The sequence below is a fragment of the Artemia sp. Qi Xiang Cuo genome, chromosome 13 (genome assembly GCF_049724085.1).
Source record: "Artemia sp. Qi Xiang Cuo chromosome 13, ASM4972408v1, whole genome shotgun sequence".
Lineage (NCBI taxonomy): Eukaryota > Metazoa > Arthropoda > Branchiopoda > Anostraca > Artemiidae > Artemia > Artemia sp. Qi Xiang Cuo.
In genome coordinates this window covers 49051028-49061495 of record NC_142806.1, presented here as the reverse complement: position 1 = coordinate 49061495, position 10468 = coordinate 49051028, and the positions used below count along the sequence as shown (strand labels likewise).

The 10468-nt window shown below is 34.7% G+C and overlaps 1 protein-coding gene across 1 annotated transcript in view; it reads left to right on the top strand.

Annotated features, from left to right (window-relative positions):
• Nucleotides 1-10468, top strand: part of LOC148945365 (uncharacterized) — a 130753-nt gene that overhangs the window by 111465 nt on the left and 8820 nt on the right. The window contains exons 3-4 of the mRNA XM_089099022.1: nucleotides 105-189; nucleotides 1643-1789. Coding sequence (XP_088955148.1) covers nucleotides 105-189; nucleotides 1643-1789 — 232 coding nt within the window. The remainder of the gene's footprint in view (nucleotides 1-104; nucleotides 190-1642; nucleotides 1790-10468) is intronic.

Here is a 10468-nt window from a genome sequence, read left to right as displayed (position 1 = left end):
GATGAAATGTTTACTCTCTTTTTCCTGGTTACATCAGCGACAATGTCACTACTTCAGAAAATGAGGTGATGTTCTAAATGGCTGGCAAGCTGTTACGATTGTAGGTGCTTCCTCGAGAGGGCTGGGACGAAAGCAGTGGCCGGATTGTGGACCCGCGTCGACACTCGAAGACTAGAATCTCCGACTTATGTAAGAAGAGAACGTGTTTCCACGCTGCAACATTTCCAGCATCCATGCCATCAAAGGATTCTGCTACTGGAAAGCACTTCCTGCAAGGCCCAGTCGATATGCGATGGATGTCATTCCCTGAAAGAAAGTTGTACCTTTAAAGCCGTTACGACCAAGCATAAATAGTTTCAATATAAAACAAGTGAAAAAAGAGTCCTTTCTTTTCTACAGAATTTTTAGTGGTACGGAGACACTCCGTATATATATAAATAAAAGAAAAAGAATGCAAACGAAAGTGAGCTCAAACTGTAGCAACGGTAGACTGGAAACGATGCTATTTGGTGTTGAGTTCAGATATAAGGTTGAGTTTGGTAGGATAATCTTTGGGATGAGGGTAGCCGTTGCTGAAGAATGTCCCTTTCTGCATCCATTTAGGCTGAACGTGCACACCCGAATGGGGTGGCGACGTAAGGAAAAATTCAAAGGAAATTAAAGTTTTTTGGGAGAGGGAAAAGAGGGGAAGGCACATTGGGGATGAAGGAGTAAAATCTTTCATGCAGTTTATTACTGCCGTGAGTTAATGTTTGTAGTAGTAGTTTCGAACGCATTTTAGAGTGCATAGCATATTTGTCAATTTCATGGGTTTTATTTACTTATTGTAGCCTGTAAATGGTTGACTATTTTTGTTTGAAGTGAGCAAATATAAGTAATTTTCATTTCCAAAGTAATTTACTTTCAAGTATTCATTGGCAAGTATTGGGAATATTGGAGAAGCTCTTTATCCTTATGTCTCATTCTTAACAGATTTGGCCATGTGTACAAAATACCTATTAGCTTCTTTCTAACTTTGGTGGCAGGACCATGATTATCAAAATCAGTGCCTTGTGAACAGCCATTTCCAAGAATCCTGTATTATCTGTCTCAGTGCCAGGATTTTTCTGCTACCTTCTTCGTATGTGTGTACTCTTTTATATTATTTAATAAAGACCATATACCGATCAGTTACTAAAAATCCATTGACTCATCTATGAAAACTTACGTAAACCGTTACATCAGCCAATATGAAAAAGTACATGGCATATTAGAAAGTGAAATTCTGTAAAAGCTGTCATTTTCAGTTGTTGTTAATCTGGGAGTTTTCACATTGTATGTCACTTTTGGCCAATGTTTTTGCCTTTTGAGGATCTGGATCCATCAATAATAAATTCTTATAGTAAACATGGATTGCTTGTGGCATAAAACAGTAGAGAATGCAATTGCAGAGTTTGTAGATGGGTTCAATTGGGCTAATGAAACGGTTTATTTGTTCTGTAGAAGAATATAAACATTAGAAAGGTAGGGCGTCCTTAAATCCAGAATGACCGTTTTAGGTCCTTGAAGACTTGCTTCCTAGTGCATTCAAGGACCAGGCTGTCCCATAATGGTGTTGTTAGAGACAGTATGCAGAAATTTCTTGCTTTGATGATGCATATAGGGTTGCAAAACCATGAACCAATTGAACAGACAATAGGGGAAGGAGAGACGTCTTCTTCTTCAATGAATATACTTGCTCTGGATGAGGAGAAATTTGGACTCAATGATGAAGGTTTTCAAGGCCGTGGTCGTGAACTATCTGTGGTCGGTAAGCCATGATAGCAGGTTTAGCAGCGATAGATGGATGACAGAAGAAAGAGTCTTTACTCAGAGGGGGAGACACAGTGCTATCGAACGCTATCAAAATGCATCACAGTGCTTCTAATTGTTTCAGCAAGGGTAGAAATATGCTATGAGTCAGCAATGCTATTTACAAAATATGTCTGAATTAACAGAAAAGAAATGCTCGTAAAATTTCTATTCTGGAGAGACTGACACCCGGGGAGGGAAATGGCTGGCAGTAAAATAATACCCCAAAGCTATTGAATCCCAAGTTAAATGTTCAAATTGAAACCAATAGAGCAAATAACGTTAGATTGCAGTGATATCTTAACTAGCAATAGTAAACAGTCGAATCACAGTCTGGAGAGACGCCAAGAAGAAGTCTTATGCTACCTCGGGTTATCTGCCAAGCCAAATAATAACATCCAGTTCTCAATGCTCCATAAGATCAAGCTTGGTGACATAGAAGGTTAGGCATTTTTAGATTTTGGTTGTCATAGGTCAATAATTAGTGAAATACTAGCTTAATCACCCAAATCCTACTAGCTGCATATACCAGCGTTAGCTCTTTATTAGCTCAATTAGGCCTTGCTGTCATCAAAGTTACTGGTAGTATCATGTATTGCTACTACTGCTTGACAAGACTATGTTTAGACTTTTCCAAATATGGATTATGAGGTAATCTGATGGGGATGAAGCATGCTCTGAATTTTACACTGACCTCCACACATTATTTGGGTTATCAGCTAGTCAGGAACACCCTGTATTTCAGTCGTTTTGTTAGTAGTGTTGTATTGCCTAAAGCTGTAATGATTCCTAGATCCAGAGAGGGACTGCAGGTATTCTATAGTTTTATTCTGTTCTTCAGTAGATACTTTAAAATACTAGTACATGTATCACTTTTCATGGGCTGATTTTGGGAGAGTTTGAGGAAACGAATTGGTTGAGGCTACTGTGGCAGATATAAAAATTAAAGACTGACAGTAGCTTTCATAAAGAAATTTTACTATAGTTTCAGCTAGATCATCCACGGTAAGCTCTTTATTGAAAGGTTCGTAGCCTTCTAAATATAAACTTTTTCGCGCTATACAGATATAGGAAAGAATGACTTGTTTAAATACAAAATTGTGATTGATACAATACCCAGTTCAATAAGAATAAGAACTTATCTGCACATTTCTTAATATGTCCTACAAGTATATTCTCTGCGCTTTTGAAGGCTGGTGTCATTTGACGAAGTAAATTTTGCAGCCGTTTTCCAATTGGAAAGGTGCGAAAAATGGTAGGATTGCTAAAAACAGAAATAAAATTGAATAACCCAGTATAATTTGGGAAATGAGGTATTCATAAAACAACGATTTACCGTACCCAAAAATACTTTTCCGAAATCGTTTCCTAAATAAATACTATTTTGGACATGAAGCATGCGTATTAGAATGTCGAAAACACAGCCTTATATAATTAGTAGTATGATCATTCTCTATCTCACCTATTATAGCCTGACCGGGTTAGCTTGTTCTGCATTAGCTTTATTTCCGTTTTGGCAGATATAAACATAGGCGAAGTCAGATTAAAGGGAATGCAGGTTAAGTCTGACTGTTTCCATCAAAGTGCATTGAAACAAACGGAAATAAAGCTAATGCAGAAACAAGCTAATGCAGAAATAAGGCAGAAATAAGTGGAGGAGCTAAGTAATGAAGACAGAAATGACTATGATAAGGTTACTACCGTGGTCGAAAAAATATTCAAAAATACTGAGGGCCATTCTTTTAAGAAGTATCCACAAGGGTTAAATATCTTCCGTTTCATCAGTGGGCTACATCCATTTGATTACGAAACTTTCGTCATTGTGACTTTATATACGGAGGTACTGAGGGGTGATGATAATACATTAAGCAGACCTTGAGCAGGCAGTTTCTTTGCACGTTAAATTGGGAATGAATAAGTGCTGCTCCAGAATATAAATACGTTGAGGAAAATAAATGATGTCAAGAAAATACCTACGAACAAAAGTATTCTGTGTTTGGCAGAAATATAAAACACGTGGGAGATAGCCAAATTATGCTCTGCTTTCAGCTATAGATCTAAGAGAAAACATTGATGCAAGATTATGAAAGTAACATATGCACTTTGAACATAAAATATATTAGTTTCTTGTTAAACAGTATTAACATTAATTAATAACATAAGCGTTAATTCTGGTGCAAAATCTGACATTCTGATAAAAAGTAAGAGAAAAGAAAAATGGGGTGAATGAGAAGGCTATTTCTCAGTAGTACTGGTTGATAAGAATTAATTTATTCTTCACTCCAAGACTGAAATGAAAAGGAAGCTTTATTTGTATAAAATGGCTAATGACATAGAATCTTTCTGAGCACACAAGTAGGCTCTTGGTTTAATATGGCTTTCTGACAAGTTACACCTGAAGCAAGATTGCGCATAACATGCAAGCAGGTATGCAAGGGCACTCTTACTGTATATTTTACTTAGTGTTAGATTACATATATTGCCACCAATGTGCAGTTTATGGCTTCAGTGAGAGTGAAAACAAAAATTTCTCACTTGAAAAAACACGAATTTCTTTATGGTTGTTTTCTTGGATGTATTATAGTGTTGGTCAATTTATTTGATGTTTTCATGGATGTCAACAGTAATTCATGTCTACTTTATGGCTTTGTCAGTGGTACAAAACAGGAATCCTCTCTCACATTTATGGATAACAACAGTAATTTATGTCTACTTATATGGCTATGAGAATGAAAAAACAGGAACTTCTCATTTATGGATCAACAGCAATCTGTTTTATGGTTTTTGTCATGAGAATAGGATATGTCAACAGCAATTTATGTCTGTTCTTGAGCGACAAGGAGAATACATAAATGTTATGAGATTGTTTAAGAATCAACCTGAGAAATTGATTTATATATCGTTGGGGGAATGTATTGATCCCTGAAGGGGAATTAAGAAACAACATGGCTTCTTTAATCTTATCTGGAGGATAAACGTCTTTAGGTCAGAGAGAAAAAAAATTCAATATTCTATTTTTAAATAGGGCTTCATTGATTTTAGTGTCAGGAATTAGAAATGACATCACTTGTTATATTGGAATTATGCGGGAGTCTAAAGAGATAGAAATTTATTTTTAAACCATGGCTTTCACTGAGCTTTGTCAAGATAAATTGATTCTAACGAAACCTAAATAGAAGCTAGAGATGAAGAGATTAACGTAGAAAGGTTTCCAGAATTTGGAAATGTGAAGCACAGAGATGCCAAACAAATGGAACATGCTGAAGCCAAGGATTAGGGATATTTGGGTGAAACTGTTTTAGGAATTATTTCATGAATAAAGTTAGAGATTATTTAAAGATGATTTAAAAGATGATTTTAGGAATCAGATTTGTTCAGGTCGTCAAGGGATAAATTTGCATATGTTGTGAGGTCTCTACCAAAACCCTGTTTAGCTATTTCCAATTATACTATTTACCTGAAGGAGTTCTCTGAAGCTGTTCACGGGCCCCACTCCAAGGGTCCCCAGATCCACTTCTGCCTCCTTACCCTCCCCTCCCCTCCTCCTCCCCTCCTCCCCTCCTCCATTTTTTGATTATTTTTTGTGTGTTGAGACATTGGGAGGATCTCTGACCCTCTGCTTCCATGGCTCTCAGTTTCTGAGTCACCATTTACTTTTTTAAGGTTTTATTATATTTTCAGAACAAATTATTATTTTAGGGAATTATCTGGCGAAACAGTTAGAGACAGCTTTAAAAGATGATTTTGAAGAGATTTTAGAAGAAATGTGGTGAAATCCTGTGGTCGTTATAATACTACTGGGTGTCCTGAATGAGGCCGTGAGGTCCTTCTTATCCCCAACCCCCAAGCAATTGACTGAAGGAGCCCCTGGTCCTCAGGCCCCAAGCTTGGGGCGGACATCTATTTCCCCCAGACCCTGTCTTATTGGATATGTTGTCTGAAACCTATGATTTGGGGTGTATGTTGCTATTTTTGACTTTTCTGAGTATTGGATTTTCTTGTCTTTCATAGGGCAAGTTGTCTGAAACCTATGATTTGTGTGGTTTGACTTTTTGAGCTGGATTTAGCCTTTCATAGTGTGTATTGTCAGAAAATTATGATTTGGGATGTGTAGTTTGGCTACTTAAATTTTCAGAGCTAGGATTTCTAAAAGTCTCTCATAAGTATTTGTTGTCTGAAACTTCTAGTTTGGGATGAGAAGTTTGCTATTTCAGACTTTTAGAGCTATTCTTAGGTATATCGTATCAGAGACTATGATTTGGATATAAATTACTATTCTGCTTGAGCTAGATATCTTAGTCCCTCATAGGTGTTTTTTGTCTGAAAGTAGTTTGGGATGAGTAGTTTGCTATTTTTGACTTTTCTTGAGCTAGGTTTCTAGCTTCCAAATATAGGTAAAGGTCAGAAACTTATGATTTGGGGATATGTAAATTACTATTTTTGACTTTTCTGAATTTCAGTTTAGCCATTTTCATAGGTGTTTGTTGTCTGAAACCTATAGTTTGGGATGAGTGTTTCCCTTTGCATTTTCACTTTCTTAGCTCTCAGTGTGTGTTGACTGAACTTATGATTTGGGGATATGTAAATTCAGCTAGTTTCGGGCTTTAAGCTAGATTTCTTAGTCTTCTGTTATGTGTGTTGTCTGAAACCTATGATTTTGGATTTGTATTTTTTGGACTTTTCAGAGCTAGATTCCTAGTCTCATAGGTGTTTGTTGTCTGAAACCTATAGTTTGGATTATATTTGCCATTTCTGAGCTAAGGCTCTTTAGTATTTTGTAGTGCTGTTCGAGTGATCTTCAGTGTCTTAATTTGCTATTTTCAGGTTTTCTGGAGCTAAGGTTCAGTATTTCGTAGAATGTTGTCTGAAACTTATGATTTGGGATATGTAGCTATTTCGGGCTTTTCTAAGCTAGACTTATTCTTTTGGTGTGTGTTGATTGAAACCTATGATTTGGGATATGGGCAATTTTAGTCTTTCAGTTGGTGTGCTGTCTGAATCTAATGATTTGGGATGGGTGGGTTGCTATTTTTTTGAGCTGGATTTCTAGCCTTTCCTAGGTATTGTCTGAAACCTATGATTTGGGGTGGTTAATTTGCTATTTTGACCTCTTGAGCCAGGTTTCTTAGCCTTCATAGTGTGTGCTGTCGTCCATGATTTGAGATTTGTAGTTTGCTTTTAGACCTTCAGAGCTAGATTCCTAGTTCTTCATAGGTGTTTGCTGTCTGAAACCTTATAGTTTGGGATATTTGCTATTTCAGGCTTTTCTGAGCCAAGGTTTCTTAGTATTTTTCATAGTGTGTTGCCTGAAACTTATGATTTGAGGCATGCAATTTGCTTTTCCCTGACTTTTCATAACCAACCTCGTAGGTGTGTAGTGTCTGAAACCTATGATTTGGGATGCTATTTGATTCTTCTGAGCTGGATAGGTGTGTGCTGATTCTGGGAATGAGTGGCCTTATTTTTGATCTTTTCTCTTCAAAGGTAAAGCTTCAGATAATTATGATTTGGAGGTGTAGCTGCTTTGAATTTTCAGAGCTAACCATAGGTGTTTGTTGTCCACTTGGGATGATGTACAGCTTGAGCTTCAGCTAGGTGAAGCTTCCACGTTCACCAAGACATAAAATTCTAAAGTTCAATTTAAATTTTCGGTGGAAGAAAAAGTAATACCATACTAGAATATTTTAACGGAAGATAAAAAGCTCTAGTTCAATTTAAAATTTTCTCAACGAAGTCAAGGAAAGTTCAAGTTCTCTTCTGAATTTTACCAAAGAACACGCTTCAATTCTAATTTCTCCAGAGAAAAGAAAAATCCTCCACTTAAGTTCTATATTTCACAAAGACATAAAGAAATTTAAAGTTCAATTCTAATTTTCGGTGGAAGATAGAAAAAGTAACACCATACTTGTGAATATTTTCATGGAAGATAAAAAGTTCTAGTTCAATTTTAAATTTTCTCAATGAAGTGAAGAAAAGTTCAAGTTCTCTACTGAATTTCACCAAAGAACACAATATAATTCTAATTTCTCCAGAGAAAATTAAAATCCTCCACTTTCGTTCTATATTTCACAAAGACATAAAGAAATTTAAAGTTCAATTCTAAATTTTTCGGTGGAAGATAGAAAAAGTAACACCATACTTGTGAATATTTTCACGGAAGATAAAAAGTTCTAGTTCAATTTAAAATTTTCTCAACGAAGTCAAGGAAAGTTCAAGTTCTCTTCTGAATTTTCTCAATGAAAAAGAAATTAGTCATTGATCATTTCTATTTTTCCAAAATAATATAAAAATTTTCCACTTTAGTTCAGATCTGTCTCGAAGAGATGAAAAATTTAAAATACTGTTCCAAATTTTTCACAGAAGATAAAAAAGTTCAAATGCGTCTTCGGAATTTTACCAAAGAGCACAATTCCAAAATTCTAATTTCTCCAGAGAAAACAAAAATCTTCCACTTCAGCTCTTTATTTCACAGCGACATAAAGAAATTTAGAGTTCAATTCTAAATCGCTCGTCGGAAGATAGAAAAAAGTAATACCATACTTGTGAATACTTTCACGGAAGATAAAAAGTTCTAGTTCAATTTTAAATTTTCTCAACGAAGTGAAGAAAAGTTCAAGTTCTCTACCGAATTTTTCCAAAGAACACGAATTCAATTCTAATTTATCCAGAAAAATTTCTAAGTGAACTAGAACTTTTTATCTTCCGGGAAAATATTCACAAGTATAGTATTACTTTTTCTATCTTCCACCGAAAAATTTAGAATTGAACTCTAAATTTCTTTATGTCTTTGTAAAATAAAGAACTTAAGTCGAAGATTTTGGTTTTCTCTGGAGAACTTAGAATTGAATTGTGTTCTTTGGTAAAATTTAGTAGAGAACTTGAACTTTTCTTCACTTCGTTGAGAAAATTGTAAATTGAACTAGAACTTTTTATTTTCCGTGAAAGTATTCACACGTATGGTATTACTTTTTCTATCTTCCACCGAAAAATTTAGAATTGAACTTTAAATTTCTTTATGTCTTTGTGAAATAAAGAACTTAAGTGGAAGATTTTTATTATCTCTAGATAAATTAGAATTGAATTGTGTTCTTTGGAAAAATTCAGTAGAGAACTTGAACTTTTCTTCACTTCGTTGAGAAAATTTAAAATTGAACTAGAACTTTTTATCTTCCGTGAAAGTATTCACAATTATGGTATTACTTTTTCTATCTTCCACCGAAAAATTTAGAATTGAACTCTAAATTTCTTTATGTCTTTGTGAAATAAAGAACTGAAGTGGAAGATTTTTGTTTTCTCTGGAGAAATTAGAATTGAATTGTGCTCTTTGCTAAAATTCCGAAGAGAACTTGAACTTTTTTATCTTCTGTGAAAAATTTGGAACAGTATTTTAAATTTTTCATCTCTTCGAGACAGATCTGAACTAAAGTGGAAAATTTTTATATTATTTGGAAAAATTTAAATGATCAATTACTAATTTCTTTTTCATTGAGAAAATTCAGAAGAGAACTTGAAATTTTCTTGACTTCATTGAGAAAATTTTAAATTGAACTAGAACTTTTTATCTTCAGTGAAAATATTCACAAGTATGATATTACTTTTTCAATCTTCCACGGAAAAATTTAGAATTGAACCTTAAATTTCTTTATGTCTTTGTGAGATAATGAACTTAAGTGGAAAATTTTTATTTTCTCTGGAGAAATTTGAATTGAATGTGTTCTTTGGTAAAATTCAGTAGAGAACTTGAACTTTTCTTCACTTCGTTGAGAAAATTTTAAATTGAACTAGAACTTTTTATCTTCCGTGAAAATATTCACAAGTATCTTCCGTGAAAATATTCACAAGTATGGTATTACTTTTTCTATCTTCCACCGAAAAATTAGAATTGAACTTTAAATTTCTTTATGTCTTTGTGAAATAAAGAACTTAGGTGGAAGAATTTTATTTTCTCTGGAGAAATTAGAATTGAATTGTGTTCTTTTTTAAAATTCAGTAGAGAACTTGAAATTTTCTTCACTTCGTTGAGAAAATTTTAAATTGAACTAGAACTTTTTATCTTCCGGGAAAATATTCACAAGTATGATATTACTTTTTCTATCTTCCACCGAAAAATTTAGAATTGAACTTTAAATTTTTTATGTCTTGGTGAACTTAAAACTGACGTGGAAGCTTCACCTACGAAATACTAAGAAACCTTAGCTCAGAAAAGCCTGAAATAGCCAACTACTCATCCCAAACTAGAAGTTTCAGACAACAAACACCTATGAGGGACTAAGAATCCTAGCTCTGAAAAGTCCAAAAAGCAAACTACACCTCCCGAATCATAATTAACAGAAAGCACACACCTATGAAATGCTAAGAAATCTAGCTCATAAAAGTCAAAAATAGCACACCACTCATTCCCAAATCATACGTTTCAGTCAACACACACCTAAGAAAGGCCAAGAAATTCAGCTCAAAAACGTCAAAAAATAGCAACCCACACATCCCAAATCATAGGTTTCAGACAACACACACCAACGAAAGACTAAGAAATCTGGTTATGAAAAGTCGGAAATAGCAAATTGCATACCTCAAATCATAAGTTTCTGACAACACACACCTATGAAATACTAAGAAACCCTAGCTCAGAAAAGCCTGA